Below are 15,885 nucleotides of genomic sequence, written 5' to 3' on the forward strand. Positions count from 1 at the left end.
TACCATGCCTATCATTGCAGCCTCACTGTGCCCATCATTGCAGCCTCACTGTGCCCATCATTGCAGCCTTACCGTGACCATCATTACCCCCTCACCGTGCCAGTAATTGCAGCCTTACCATGCCCATCATTGCAGCCTCACTGTGCCCACCATTGCTACCTCACTGTGCCCATCATTGCAGCCTTACCGTGCCCATCATTGCCACCTCACCGTGCCAGTCAGTGCAGCCTTACCATGCCCATCATTGCAGCCTCACTGTGCCCATCATTGCCGCTTCACCGTGCACATCACTGCAGCCTCACCATGTTAATAGTTGCCACCGCACTGTGCCCATCATTGCAGCCTTACCATGCCCGTCCTTGCAGCCTCACTGTACCCATCATTGCTGTCTCACCATGCCCATCATTGCTGTCTCACTGTGCCCGCAGCCTTACCGTGCCCATCATCATTGCAGCCTTACCATGCCCATCATCATTGCAGCCTAACGGTACCCATCATTGCAGTCTTACTGCGCCAATCAATGTAGCCTCATCAGTCAGTGCCAGTGGATTATGTACAGCGGGCATCTCCCGCTCTACAGAACACTGCGTCTATCACATTAGTTGGTCTAGGAGGATGGCAGGACTTTTGTCACAGAGCGGCGTAACATTTCACACTCAACTCCGTGACACAACGGTCTCCCGACTCCTGCTTTATGACAAGAGGAGGAGCTTGAGGAAGGAGGGGAGAATTGCAGCCACAGTGTAACTCAGGGGTCCTTAAACTATGGACCGTGGGCCACATGCGGCCCTCCGGTTGTAACACAGCGGGAGACTGCTGTGTCACGGAGCTCACTGTTAAAAGTTTGGGTGCGCTGTGATAAAAGTCCCGCCCTCCTCCTAGACCAGCTCGTGTGATATACAGAACACTGCCTCTATCACACAAGCTGGTCTAGGTGGAGGGCCGGACTTTTATCACAGCACGCCCCAACTTTTCACAGTGAGCCGTGACACAGCAGCAGGAGATGCCCGATGTGCACAAACACTGACTGGTGAGACATTGTTTGGCACAGTAAGGCTGTGAGGGAGGCTTGCAATGATGGTGAGGGGGGCTTGCAATGATGGTGAGGGGGGGCTTGAAATGATGGTGAGGGGGCTTGCAATGATGGTGAGGGGGGCTTGCAATATTGGTGAGGGGGGGCTTACAATGATGGTGAGGGGGGCTTGCACTGATTGGGAGGCGGGCAATGATTGGGCTGCGACATTGACCATCTCATTAGCCAAAAGCAGGCCCATAGTTCCCATTGAAATACTGGTAAGTTTGTTTATTTAACTTTACTTGTTCTTCATTTTAAATATTGTATTTATTCTCATTTTGTTTTTTCACTTCAAAATAAGATATGTGCAGTGTGCATAGGAATTTGTTCATAGTTTTTTTTTTTTTTTTAAACTATAGTGAACTGGCCCCCTGTTTAAAAAGTTTGAGGACCCCTGGTGTAACTCAAAGCAGCCCTAGGACAGGCAGCCTACTGGGAAATGTCTCGGTAGGCCAATCCGGTCCTGATTCAAGGCACAGTTTTCACACTATAAAATGTACTCACAGACCTGCATGTATGTTGGATCCTGCGTTGCTGCATATATCTCAATTTCCTGGTTTTCTGTTTTGGGGATAACACGGATGCTTTGAGTCTCCATGTAGAAATGCTCCTGTCCTCCAATATGTAGCTCACCTATAGCATTCAAGTAGTAAGAGTCAAAATCAATATTTTTTATTCAGCTTCCACTTTGTGGTGTGTATTCTAACACATTATAGCAGTAAGTCATGTATACACTCTTGTTTAAGATTTTAAGAATCACATTTATATATTATAAAAATATTACTCAGCTCCATCTTCAATGAGTAGTATTAAAGTAGAACTATAGACGTAGAGTATGGGAGGGTTATGACCCTTGTCACTTTTTTTGCCTCTGTGTCCCAATGGGGGAGGGGGGGATTTACCTTCACTACCTGTCCTATAGTCAAAACAGGAAGTGAGGGCAATCCCTGATAGTCACCAGAATCAACAGAACTAATGTGCCCTTTGGAATGTTTCCCCTTTATTCCTGTTCTGATGATCATTAAAATGTTGGGATCTTCCACTTTCTGTGATAATGGTCACTGGGACAAATGGAAAGGGTAAATCTCCCTAATGGGGGCACAGACAGCAATAAAAACCTGACAGGTGTTATAATTCCTCTTTTAAAATAAAATAAAAATATTGCCTTTAAATTATATCTTAAGTCAGTATACTTCGAACAAGCTAGCCAACCACAGCTGTTTTAGACCATAAATCCACATTTTTTTTAACTTGAAATAAATCTATGAAGAATCCATTGGTTTGAAATTCATAAAGTGACTCAATGTTATACCCACAATACTAGGACCAGAATCACAGTGCCTTGAAAAAGTATTCATACCCCTTGAAATGTTCCACATTTTGTCATGTTACAACCAAAAACTTTAAAGTTTATTTTATTGGGATTTTATGTGATTGACCAACACAAAGTGGCACATAATTGTGAAGTGGAAGGAAAATCATAAATGGTTTTTAACATTTTTTACAAATAAATGTGAAAAGTGTGGCATGCATTTGTATTCAGCCCCCTTGAGTCAATACATTGTAGAACCACCTTTTGCTGCAATTAAAGCTGCAAGTTGTTTTGGGGATGTCTCAGCTTTGCACATCTAGAGTGACATTTTTGCTCGTTCTTTTTTGCAAAATAGCTCAAGCTCTGTCAGATTGAATGAAGAGTGTTTGAGAACAGCAATTTTCAAGTCTTGCCGCAGATTCTCAATTGAATTTATGTCTGGGTCATTTTAACACATGAATATGCTTTGATCTAAACCATTCAATTTTAGCTCTGGCTGTATGTTTAGGGTTGTTGTCCTGCTGGAAGGTGAACCTCTGCCACAATCTCAAGTCTTTTGCAGACCCTAACAGGTTTTCTTTTAAGATTGCCCTGTATTTGGCTCCATCCATCTTTCCATCAACTCTTACTAGCTTCTTTGTCCCTGCTGAAGCCCACAACATGATGCTGCCACCACCATGTTTCATGGTGAGGATGGTGTGTTCAGGGTGATGTGCAGTGTTAGTTTTCCGCCACATATAGCGTTTTGCTTTTTGGTCTCATATGACCAGAGCACATCCTTTACATGTTTGCTATGTCCCCCACATGGCTTCTCGCAAACTGGACTTTCTTTCAACAATGGGTTTCTTCTTGCCACTCTTCCATTGGGGCCAGATTTGTGGAGTGCACGACTAATAGTTGTCCTGTGGACAGATTCTCCCACCTGAGCTGTGGATCTCTCCTGAGCTGTGGATCTCTCCTCCAGAGTTACCATGGGCCTCTTGGCTGCTCCTCTGATTAATGCTCTCCTTGCCCGGCCTGTCAGTTTGTGGACAGCCATGTCTTGGTAGGTTTGCAGTTGTGCCATACTCTTTCCCTTTTTGGATGATGGATTGAACAGTGCTCCGTGAAATGTTCAAAGCTTGGGATATTTTCTTATAACCTAACCCTGCTTTAAACTTCTCCACAGGTTTATCCCTGACCTGTCTAGTGTATTCCTTGGCTTTCATGATGTGGTTTGTTCACTAAGGTTCTCCAACAAACCTCTGAGGGCTTCACAGAACAGCTGCATTTATATTGAGATTAAATTACACACAGGTGGACGCTAATTACTAATTAGGTGAATCCTGAAGGCAATTGGTTCCACTAGATTTTAGTTAGGGGTATCAGAGTAGGGCGCTGAAAACAAATGCACGGCACACTTTTCACATATTTGTAAAACATTTTGAAAACCATTAACCAATTTTCCCTCCACTTCACAATTATGCGTGAATACATTTACGTTTTTGGGTGTAACATGACAAATTGTGGAAAATTTCAATGGGTATGAATACTTTTTCAAGGCACTGTACAATATAATTTCATACAGTGGGAATTAGAGGGCACTGCTCGTTAGAGCTTACACTCTAAGAGGGAGGGTCAAGAGATACAAAAGATGATAACTGTGGGGGATGAGCTGATGGAGAAAATAAAAGTACAGTTGTTAGGTGGAGGCTGGATAGGCTTCTCTGAAAAGAAGAGTTTTCAGGGATTGTCTAAAAGTGGACAAAGTAGGAGATAGTGGGACGGATTGGGGTGGGGAATTCCGGAGTGGAGAAGTCCTGGAGGCAAGCATGGGAGGATGTGACACAGGAGCTAGAGTGCAGGAGGGCTTGGGAGGAACAGAGAGAACAATTAGGTTTGTATTTTGAGACTAGGTTAGTGATGTAGCTGGGGGCAGAGTTGTAGATGGCTTTGCAAGTGTTAGTATTTGGAATTAAATTAGTTGGATGAGTGGAAGCTAGTGGAGGGATCGGCAGAGTGGGGTAGTAGACACTGAGTAGTTGGTAAGATGAAGGAGTCTGGCAGCAGCATTCATGATGGACTGAAGAGGGTTAGCCAGTGAGGAGTTGTAGTAGTCAAGGTGAGAGATGACCAGGGGGTGGACTAGGAGCTTTGTGGTGTCATTGGTTAGGAAGGGGCGTATTTTAGAGATGTTGCAAGGGTTGAGGCGGCAGGCTTTAGACATTGATTGGATGTGAGGCCTGAAAGGATAGTTTAGAGTCTAGAATTACACCTAACACCTTGGCATGGCGGGGATGGGTTGATAGTTGTGCTATCGATCTGGACAGAGAAGTCAGGGTAAGGGGCACATGAGGGAGGAACTATAATAAGCTTGGTTTTGGATAGATTAAGGCTAGGTTCACACTATTGCGATGCGGGAACGCCGCGAATCCGCGGCGTTTTCCCGCATCGCTCACCTCCCGCCGGCAGTTCACACTGCCCTATGCGGACGGCTGGGGGTGTCAATGTTATGTTAATGACACCCCCAGATCCGTCGGCATATCGCAGTGCGATCTGCCGACTCGCACAGGAATCGGATCGCATGGTGTGAACCCCCATGCGATCCGATTCCGTTGCGGACCCAAAAAAGGGTCCTGTGCGAGTTTGCTGCGGGACAGCTGCGAGTTCAGCCATACTATCTGTATGGCTGAACTCGCAGTGCTACGGAGATCGGATGTGATTTGCTGTGCGAATCACATCCGGTTCTCCCCCCGCAGCGGTGTGAACCCAGCCTAAGTTTGACAAAGTGGTGTGACATCTAGTATGATATGTGTTAGTAAATTAGTGATGCATGTTGAGACTGATGGAGGGAGCTGAGAGACAGAGAGATGGATTTGGGTGTCATCAGTGTAGAAATGGTATCGGAGATATATTTTTCATACCTTCAAGTATGTTGTCTGCTGTTTTAAAAGCTTCATCGACGCTTCCATAATTTATCCTTTTCTCTGGTTCAAAGAAAGAATTGTGTTTTATTGCATCCTGGAATAAAAAGTCCCAAATATAAGATTAACATATATATTTTCTGCATGACTAGTACTACAGTCAATACATAGCTTTACATTTTAGAACAATGTTTTTTCAGCTGTAAGTTAAGGGGGTTCTAAAGGCAGAAGGTTTTTTTAGTTTTTTTTAACCTTAATGCATTTTAAGCACTCAAGTAAAAAACTGTGTTCAGCTCACCCACCAGCCCCTCCTAAATACTTACTTGAGCCCAATCTCAATCACTGTCCCCGGGAGCAGCGGCTCTCTTCTTTCTCTCCCCTCACTGACCATGAAGGCAGCAATGAAAGACATTGGCTCCTGCTACTGTCAATCATAGCCTGTGGAAAGAGTAGGGGGTGGGGCCAAGCTGTGCTGTTTGTGTCAATTTGTGACAAACAGAACAGCACAGCTTGGGAGCGAGCTCGCACGAGTTCCTCCGTAGCAATTGACTTGCTATGGGTGTACTCAGCAGGGAACCCAAGAAGAGGAGTGGGGATCATGGCTGGTCTGTGCAAAACCACAGAGCAGGCAATTATACCATATTTGTTATAAAAAAAAAAATCAATTACAATAATGTTAAAGTGTATGCAATGCCAAAATGTTTTTTTTTAAGCCTTTGATAGAGTAGTGAAAGATTAAAATCCCTGTCAGGATAATTATTTTGCTGTCTGAATCCAGCTGTGGAGATATCCCCTGCCCTGTAGACCAGTGGTCATCACCCCTGTCCTCAGGACCCACTAACAGGTCAGCTTTGCAAGATAACTGAAATACATCACAGGTGATTTAATTTGCTTCTCAGTGATTGCAGTATTCTAGTCTGCATCTCCCCAAGGTAATACATAAAACCTGGCCTGTTAGTAGGCCCCAACGACAGGGTTAATGACCACTGTTGTAGACAACATGAAAAAATAAGAAATCCCTGCAAAGTGAGGCGATTACCCACTTTAGTTGTAACCAGAACATTTGTCCCCATTTACACACTTTCTGCCCCCTGTGACAGTAATCATTGGGACAAAGATTGGTGAATCTCCTCAGTGGGGACACCAGCTGCATCTCAAACCTGACAAGGCTCTAACCCTTCCCCAAGCTATTGAAAATGAAAACATTTTTTGCTTCTACATACACAGAAGTCTCTGAATGTGGTACATTATGGAAAATGTACAGTGTATAAGAGAGTATATATATTTTGAGGCAGAGTGGCATTGGGAGGAGAAATTCATTCAGGCAGGTAGTATTATGTACTTACATGGTCTGAAGACCAGCGATTGATACTATACATTAAAAACAGCTGTCATCCTTAGAATATAAAAAGTTAAAACTTATCTGGTTACAGACATCAGAGTATGATCAGATATGTGGGCATAATCTGACAGTCTTTAGGGGTCTGCATAAGTGATGTCACAAAAACAAAACAAAAAAAAACCCTATTTAGAAACCTTCAGCATAGGCTTTCCCTTTGTAAAAATTAAGCGAACAAGATTTTCTAACTGGTCATATCTTCCCCAAAATCGGTCATCGGTCAGGCAGCAGCTTTTATGAACATTCATGACATGACATACCAATCTGGATTAAAATGAATCAGATGACCATCATATCAAACATGTGGAAATTCTACATGACTGGTAGTGAAACCTGTGGAACCTCTGTCTGGAGCAAAGTTGTGGATGATTATTTCAGTCTTTTTTTTACCTTTGTGTGTCCCAGAAGATGGCGGGGCCGTTCAGGAAGCGCCGTGCAGTAGGAAAACGGTAGTGAAGCCTGAAGGCTCCACTGCCAGTTTGCCTTAATTGGAATGGAGGTGCCTGCACCCGATTTGATGAATGAATTGGCCTTGGGGGGGGGGGGGGGGGCGACGTCACGGGCTCCCTGGACAGGTAAGTGTCCTTATTAAAAGTCAGCAGCTATAGTGTTTGTAGCTGCTGACTTTTAAGAAAAAAACATTTGCAGCTGGAACTCTACTTTAAGTGCCCATGTACAGTCCATTTACATTTAATTGGGATTTCACCTCAGTAGTTATGGTAAATAGAAGGCTTAAAGTGTTACTAAACCCACAACAGTAAAATCTGGCTGTATATGCAGCATATCATGATTGTTCTACTCACTGTGGAACTTAAGGGGTTAATCCTCTGCATTGTGTAAAAAGGCTGTTTTATCTTGTATGCACACATCCTCCCCTCCCTACAATGTCTAGCTAGGGAAAGCCAGCTAACAGACAGGCATTAGCCAACCTGCACATGCTTACTTGTGTCTTTTATGCTGGAGAGAACAGTAATGCCCCATACACACGATCGGAAATTCCACCAGCAAAAGTCCGATGTGAGCCTTTGGTCGGAAATTCCGACCGTGTGTGTGCTCCTTCGGACTTTTGCTGGCGGAATTCCTGCCAGCGAAAGATTGAGAGCAGGTTCTCAATTTTTCGGTCAGAAAAAGTTCTAATCGGAAATTCCGATCGTCTGTACCAATTCTGACGTGCAAAATTCTTATGCATGCTCGGAAACAATTTGAAGCATTGAACTTCATTTTCTCGGCTCATCGTAGTGTTGTACTTCACCGCGTTCTTGATGGTCAAATGTTCAGAGAACTTATGTGTGACCCTGTGTATGCAAGCCAAGCTTAAGCGATGGAAAATCCGCTCATGTGTATGGGGCATTACTTGTTCTTACTTGTTTTCAGAGATAGCCAGGCCACATGATATTGGCATCACACATGTGGGCGTTTATACAGGCTGCAGTGAGAAAATCTCCACCTTCTGAACTCTCAGCACTGAAGAAACTGTGCAGTTTTAGCTGTAACCGTGGTATACAGATCAGCCAAAAAATGGTATATAGTGGCAATATTTTATGGTAAAAAGAAGATACTGGGTTTAGTAACACTTTAAAATTCCATACCTGTGAGCTTCTGAGATAAGTGCATCTGCTCTTATATTATTTTGTGCCTATGGACCAGTATATTATTTTGCTTGTAATACAGTATTGCAAGTATTGAATAAAGCACCAATAGTGCTGTCTGTACTTAAAATTCTGTAGAAAACCTCCTACCTCTATAGTGAGTATCAAAGGTTCTATATCTTCATAGATGATCTTCACCTTTTTAGCTGCTTTTTTGGCATGCTCTGGTGTATCCGCAACCACAGCACAAACTATGTAACCAACACACAGTACCTTGAAACAAAGACAGGCAAGTTATTTCTGCTTCCTATAGGCATATTTATTAAGGGGAACATCTAGTCATTTTTAACAATACTTTTTTTTAATTTATTTTTTTATACACATTGAAAGAGGTCAACTTAAAGTATATCTAAAGTGGACAGAGTATGGAAGGAATGACAAACCTGTCAGGTTTTTATTGTCACTCTATCTGTCCTGGTTACCATTGGGTTTTTTATTTTTTTAATATTATAATTATTATTACATTTTCAAACAAAATTTTTCACAAATGCTCATCACCATGTTTTAACCAATCTCTACTCATCCAAAAAAAGCTCAAGATATACTTTATTGTAATCAGTCTGTATAATGTATCTATATACTGTACATGGGGGGCATTTTTTTGCTTAGTATTAATGATTGACAGCCAGAGATCACGTTATACATGGGTCGAATTTCGAAATAATTTTCTTTCAAAAATCTTATCTAAGAATTTTCGTTTGTATTTTGCACCATTAGTGGGTTGCAGCCACAGCTGATTTTCGTGCGGCCATCGAATTTGAGTAATTGGACATATTGGAATTTTTTTTAAAAACAAATGATTTTCTAATCAATAATGGGAGAATCGTGCAAGAAATGTAATCGAAAAAGAAATGCGCATGTGCAAGAAAATAAAATTCCCAGAAAGAAAAGAAGATTCCCAGACATGAAAATTCTTTTCTGTAGCAACATAAGGTGAAAGTGAAGGCTTGGTTGTTTGCATTTCAAAATCACTGGTGACGTCTTCAAAAGAAAATTCCTTCAAAATTCGACCATGTATGGCCAGCCTTAGTCCGTGCTGGGAGCTCGAGAGCAGCAATGTTTTTTTTCTTCATGGCTCCTTGTTTATAGGGAGTGCATTATTTCCAATGATTAGTCTGACACACAACCTAATCTTGGCTGACACACACACTGATCAAGATCATCTTATTTACAGACATCTAAAAAAAATTGTTGGTGTAAAGGTACAATTCAAATACATACATTTTTTTCTCATCTATATACCATACTTTTTAGGCCATTATAACATGACACATTCATAGTTTTCCCAGAAAATTTTGGCATTATAAAGCTTTTGGTTTAGAAGAGCAACAAACTTCACCGTATATAAAAAGCTGACCCTTTATAGATATTTAGGCTGTATGAAGTATCTTAAAGCTACAACTTTAAACATGACATAATGGTGTAATGGTGTCCTTAGTGCAGCAAGGTCTAGATCACTAGGATCTACTACATAACTGCTGTTGGAAGAATTCTAATCAAAGTTATGACACATTCCTCCTAAAGCCCCGTACACACGAGCGGACTTTTTGACATCCAAACTCCGACGGACTGAGTCCGTCAGACTATCCGATCGTGTGTGGGCTGCAACGGACTTTTGATTCGCCAAAGTCTGACGGACTTTAGAAATGAAGCATGCTTCAAATTTTCCCGACGGAACTCCGCCGGACCCGGTCCCCGTCGAAAAATCCGCTCGTGTGTGTGCTACTCCGACGGACTAAAACCGACGCTAGGGCAGCTATTGGCTACTGTCTATGAACTTCCTACGTCGAATCCAGTCGTACGTCATCACGTTCGACTCCGTCGGAGTTTGGTGTGATGGTGTGTGGTCAAGTCCGTTCGGTCGAAAAGTCCGCCAGAACTCCGTCGGAACTCCGTCTGAACTCCGGCGGAACTCCTTTGGAGGTCTGTCAGACTTAATCCCTCTCGTGTGTACGGGGCTTAACTTTCACTTATATACTGTACCTCATCAACTGCCATTAACCTGTCAGGCCAAGCATAATAATTAAATTCATTTGCTCCTGGAACATCTTTTGCAGTGATAACATCACAAACGCCTTGCATGCTTTTTGCTTCAGTTGGATCCAAAGATCTGAAATTAACACAAAAAATAAACTAGTAGTAAATATAATATTACTTGTTATTAGTACCATTATACAAGATTTCTATAACACCAAAAGTCTGCACAGCGCTTTAGAAAAAAAGGAAGGCAGTACAGATACAACGTAATTCAATGCAGGAGGCCCAGCTCCTAGAGGTTAACAATCTAGAGGGAGGGGCAATTTGATCGAGAAAGCAAACATACCGTTTTGTGGTGAAGGCAAGGTAGGCTAAGTAATGAGTTTCCATGAATTGCCTAAAGGTGGACAGAGTAGGGGATAGGTGGACAGACTGGGGTAGAGAGGATGGCAGAGGTCCTGGAGGAGAGCATGGAGAAGGGTGATAAGGGGACCAGAGAGCAGGAGGTCTTGGGAGGAGCAGAGAAGATGGCTAGATGTTTTGAGCTGAGGTTGGTGATGTAGCTAGGGGCAGAGTTGTGGATGGCTTTGTATGCGGTTGTTAGTATTTTGAAATTCATTCGTTGAGTCAAAGTCAGTGTATTGATTGTCAAAACAGCTCATCACAAATCAAATAAAATAAAAGTATTGTATTAATAATACTATATGTATGTTGTATATAGCACGTTTTCCAATTACTTTCAAGTATTATTGCAATGTTTTCTTTCATCTTGTCCTCACTTCCATAACAATTATAGTATATTTTCATTTGTCGTTAGAATACCTCTCTTAAAGTAATTTAAAAAAATGAACTTCCCATTTTTTACACTCTCGCTCTTCTATGTATTAAATATAGAGATATTTAGAGTGGCCACTAGAAGGTGCTCAGTGCAATTACTCTAAAAATAGCCTCATAGCTGTTGTGATAAGGTATCATCCATATAGAGAGCACATTGTTCTTAATGAGTCAGACATTTTATAGGCTTCCGCAGCTTGCAGAAAAGAAAATTTGCACAATTCCCCCATCAACACAGACAACCTTGACAGGCGAATCCCTCCTGCTGAGCAATTGTCTTCTCCTGGGAGGGGGCGTTAGCGGCGGGGGAAGCAGTCCCCGCCAGGAGAAGACCGTGATTATTGCTAGTGGCTATAGAAGTCGCTTGTGATTATCGCAATAGAATCAGGCTGGTTATACCAAAGTTGATCAGTCGATCAGCTATTAATGGATCGAATGTCAGCTGGTTCCTGCTGAACCGGCCAAGATTTGAACCGTGTATGGCCAGCCTTATATTTTTAGATGGAACTGTGAGGCACATCGATTGTGTAACATGTCAAAGCAGAAGCAGAGCCTGTGTATGTATATATGCTTAATTGCCATTTAATATACTGTTATATCCAACATAAATTTACTATTGAAACTGCCATTTCAAACAAGCCATAGCAAACGCAAAAATATACATCATTCCATTTCATGCGATCACATTGTGAAAATAATAGAGTGAAATTCAGTTTACTGACATGATTCTTGCATGAGCTCTAGAACTAGTCACCAAAGCCATAAAAAGCTCTCCATTAATGAAAGGCATATCATCACAGTATATTGCTTCACCGGACAATTGCATCATGGCTGTGCGGTGCATGATGGGATGGCCAACAGGATCCTGAGGAGGCTGATGAATTGTTTTGTCCTAGATATAACATAAAAATAGGTGTGTATATTTATTTTTTTATTTTATTTTTTTACACATGCTGAGTTGTGGCAACAGACAAAAGCGAAAAAAAAACCTGTGATTGGCAGTTTACTGACTTGGTATCTCTGTATAGTCTTCAGTATTGTACCCTGGTTATTGCAATTTTTAACACTGTTGTTCAGCGATATTTCCATAGGATGGTTATAACCATTCACTTTAAGCTGTAGAAAAAGGAGTTAAGATATGTACATAAGCATTTTACTTTGTATGTATCAAATATTGAAATGCCATTTACAATTTTGCAATATTGTAATTGTATAGTAGCTCTTAAAGAGGAACTTCACCCCCCTATTTCTACCTCCCCATCCCCCTTTACTTATTATGCTGGGTTCCCTTCTAAAAACATACTCACCTGCCCAGTGGACCAAGAGTTGTCCTGCAATGATCTGTTGTTCAGGCACCAAAGCCTATGTTCCATGCCCCCATATTGGTCTCTTCAGCCAGCTGCTTCTACTGGAATTATGCAGAAAGGCTCCTGATGGAGCAATACAACTCTACCCCACCACCACTCTGTGAATGAGCTCTCGCAGCCTCTTGGATTACGTGATGGGGATATCCCAGATGGCATTGGGAGCAGAATACGTAATTTTTGCCGAAGTGAGAATGGCAGCTGGCGAAGAGCTGCAGGGAAAATATAGAAAAATACCTGGGGTGGGGGGTGATGGGTCCATGTACATAAAGTCAATTTCTGGAGTGGAGTTCTGTTTTAAATAACTCCTAAGTGTATATGTGTAAAAGTGTCCCTCGCGCTACTTGGAGTTTATGTTACAATGTGCCCAAAAAAAGGGATAATAAATATATAATCCTGAAGCAAAACCTAATAGTGGTTCACAATACACAAAAAAGTAAATATAATGAATAAAGTGATTGCACCTTATATGTTTGAGTAGTATTTTAATACTGCGCAAGATCACTTTATTCCTAAGTGTGTATACTTATTTCTTATACCCATCACATCAAGTATGTACTGTATATGTGGTTTCCAAATGATTCCCTTTCCTTTCAAACAAAAACTGAAAACACCTGAAGCTATTGAGGGGACTGGGGTGTTTTTTGTTTTTTTATGTGAATTGTATTGCAGCTTTACATACTTTAAGCCTAACACTTTGGCTTGAGCCTCAGGGTTCAAATGTTCTACACATCTCTTTTAATGCTCTCCTGACCTTACATTGTTATCCAACTCTAGAACTGCTAATAATAGTTTATATAACTTTTAAATAAAAGTTGTGTATGACAATGTTAAGCACATACAGGAATTAGGAACCTGAATGTGAAAACAGGCAATTTGCATGGTGTCAACTGTCAGACTTCAGGTGCCATATACAGGGCCAGTGCTTTTACCCCTAGGCAAGACAAGCTATTTGCACTACCCCCCCCTCCCCCCCCCCCCCAAAAAAAAAAGCCTTGCCAACATTAGCTCCATGTGGAGACTGACTGGGGATCTGGGAAGAAGTGATGTTGCATGCAACAAGGCCCCTCATTGGCTGGATACCCCCACTTCTCAGATTGGCTGAAGTTTGCAGGAGACAGCTTCATCTCCAGCTATCATCCAAGCTTGCAGGGGTATACTGAACGTTGGTGCAATGTGTGGAGAACAGGACAGCCATCAGAAGTTTTGGGGCCCCATTACACAGCTTTAGGCCTGCCCTCCCCCCCAGGCCTGACCCCTTTACATCAGAGTTAACCTCTTTCATATGACATCTGAGATATCAGGCTTAAAGAAACCTAAATCAGTAGGCAAATAAACCTCTTCCATAACCAGACCTGCATACATTTTAATAAAAAGTGAATGCTTAAATTCTTGTATAAAATCAGCTCTTTTTTGCATGTAATTGCTTGTACTAACAATAAGAAGGATTTTAGTTTCAGTAACTTCCACACATTTTCCTGAATACCACAAATACCAGTTTTTTTTTACTGCCTATGTCATTTTCTACTGAAATCGTCCTCTGCCCTACTGACACCATCTACTGTTCTACTGATATCGTCCTCTTCCCTACTAACACCATCCACGGCTCTACTGACATTGTCCTCTGCCCTACTGACACCATCCACTGCTCCACTGAAATCTTCCTCTGCCCTACTGACGCCATAACTTCCACACAATATCCTGAATACCACAAATACCTGTTTTTTTTTTACTGACTATGTCATATAAACAAAGTTGCCTCTGCTGAAATCGTCCTCTGCCCTACTTACGCCATCTAATTTTCTACTGATATCATCCTCTTCCCTACTAATGCCATCCACAGCTCTACTGACATGGTCCTCTGCCCTACTGACACTATCCACTGCTCTACTGAAATCTTCCTCTGCCCTACTGATGCCATAACTTCCACACAATATCCTGAATACCACAAATACCAGTTTTTTTTTTTTACTGACTATGTCATTTAAACAAAGTTGCCTCTACTAAAATCGTCCTCTGCCCTACTGATGCCATCTAATGTTCTACTGATATCGTCCTATTCCCTACTAACACCATCCACTGCTCTACTGACATTGTCTTCTGCACTACTGGCATCATCCTCTGCCCTACTAACACCATCCACTGCTCTACTAAATCGTCCTCTGCCCTACTGACGCCATCCACTGTTCTACTGATATCGTCCTCTTCCCTACTAACACCATCCGCTGCTCTGCTGACATTGTCTTCTGCCCTTCTGACACCATCCACTGCTCTACTGAAATCTTCCTCTGCCCTACTGACGCCATAACTTCCACACAATTTCCTGAATACCACAAATACCTGTTTTTTTTTTTTTTTTTTTTACAGACTATGTCATTTAAAAAAAGTTGCCTCTACTGAAATCATCCCCTGCCCTGCTGACACCATCTACACCTCTACTGACACCATCCTCTGCCCTACTGACACCATCCACTGCCCTACTGACACCATCCACTGCCCTACTGATGTCATCCACTGCTCTACTGACATTGTCCTTTGCCCTAATGAAATCTTGCTCTACCCTACTGGTGCCATAACTTCCACACAATATCCTGAATACCACAAATACCAGTTTTTTTTTTTTACCGACTATGTCATTTAAACAAAGTTGGCTAAATAAGTACTTACAAAGAAGCTGTTGGTAACACCGCTCTTAGTCAGAGCAATACCTTGGAACAGTTTCCTCTGAAAGTCAGTTTCCTGTGTTCCCATTTGTGCTCAATAGCTGCTCTCTCTGACATCTATGTCACTACTGTATCCTGTAGTTTTAATAGGGTTTAGTGGGAGGACAACGGGAATCCATATTACATGTTAAAAGGGTATTTTTTCTTGGAATAAGATTGAAAATAACATAAGCTGTGTATCATTAAGCTACAGTACTTACCTCTGATCTTAGCGTATATAGCACCTCCAGATAAAACTTGAAGAGAAAACTAACAGTCAGTGTTCTCCTAAATTCCACCTTTCCGTCAGGAGCTGCAGGATCAAGAGAAATCTCATCCAGAACCAGCCTGCAAGCTTCACCCAACGTCTCCTCATTCCACTGCCTGGACAGAACAGTAGGTACAATTGGTGTCACCATCATTAATCACCAAGAATTGCTATGTTTATGTGCATGTCATATTGCACTCTCACAATTTAGTTAGGTAATTTGTGGTCTATTGTTTTTGCTAGTTATTGTATTATTTAAACGTGTGTCATTGCTTAAAAATGTTACACATTTGAGATACTGATATTAAAATAGGTTAAGGAGGTGAGGGACAAGGTTGTTGTTTCAAACTTGGAGATCATGTAATTAAAGGCAGAATCCAAGGTATAATTGTATGGTGCAAT

General features: G+C 41.9%; 1 protein-coding gene across 1 annotated transcript in view; it reads right to left on the reverse strand.

Moving 5' to 3' along the window:
* LOC143924362 (aldehyde oxidase-like) overlaps nucleotides 1-15,885 on the reverse strand; it is a 306,571-nt gene that overhangs the window by 136,229 nt on the left and 154,457 nt on the right. Inside the window, exons 15-21 of the mRNA XM_077448642.1 lie at nucleotides 15,437-15,599; nucleotides 12,161-12,265; nucleotides 11,872-12,041; nucleotides 10,322-10,448; nucleotides 8,429-8,551; nucleotides 5,291-5,387; nucleotides 1,584-1,708 (exon numbers count right to left, since the gene is read on the reverse strand). Coding sequence (XP_077304768.1) covers nucleotides 1,584-1,708; nucleotides 5,291-5,387; nucleotides 8,429-8,551; nucleotides 10,322-10,448; nucleotides 11,872-12,041; nucleotides 12,161-12,265; nucleotides 15,437-15,599 — 910 coding nt within the window. The remainder of the gene's footprint in view (nucleotides 1-1,583; nucleotides 1,709-5,290; nucleotides 5,388-8,428; nucleotides 8,552-10,321; nucleotides 10,449-11,871; nucleotides 12,042-12,160; nucleotides 12,266-15,436; nucleotides 15,600-15,885) is intronic.

Source organism: Lithobates pipiens, unplaced genomic scaffold, assembly GCF_037356315.1.
Source record: "Lithobates pipiens isolate NorthernLeopardFrog02 unplaced genomic scaffold, aLitPip1_a1.2 Scaffold_22, whole genome shotgun sequence".
Lineage (NCBI taxonomy): Eukaryota > Metazoa > Chordata > Amphibia > Anura > Ranidae > Lithobates > Lithobates pipiens.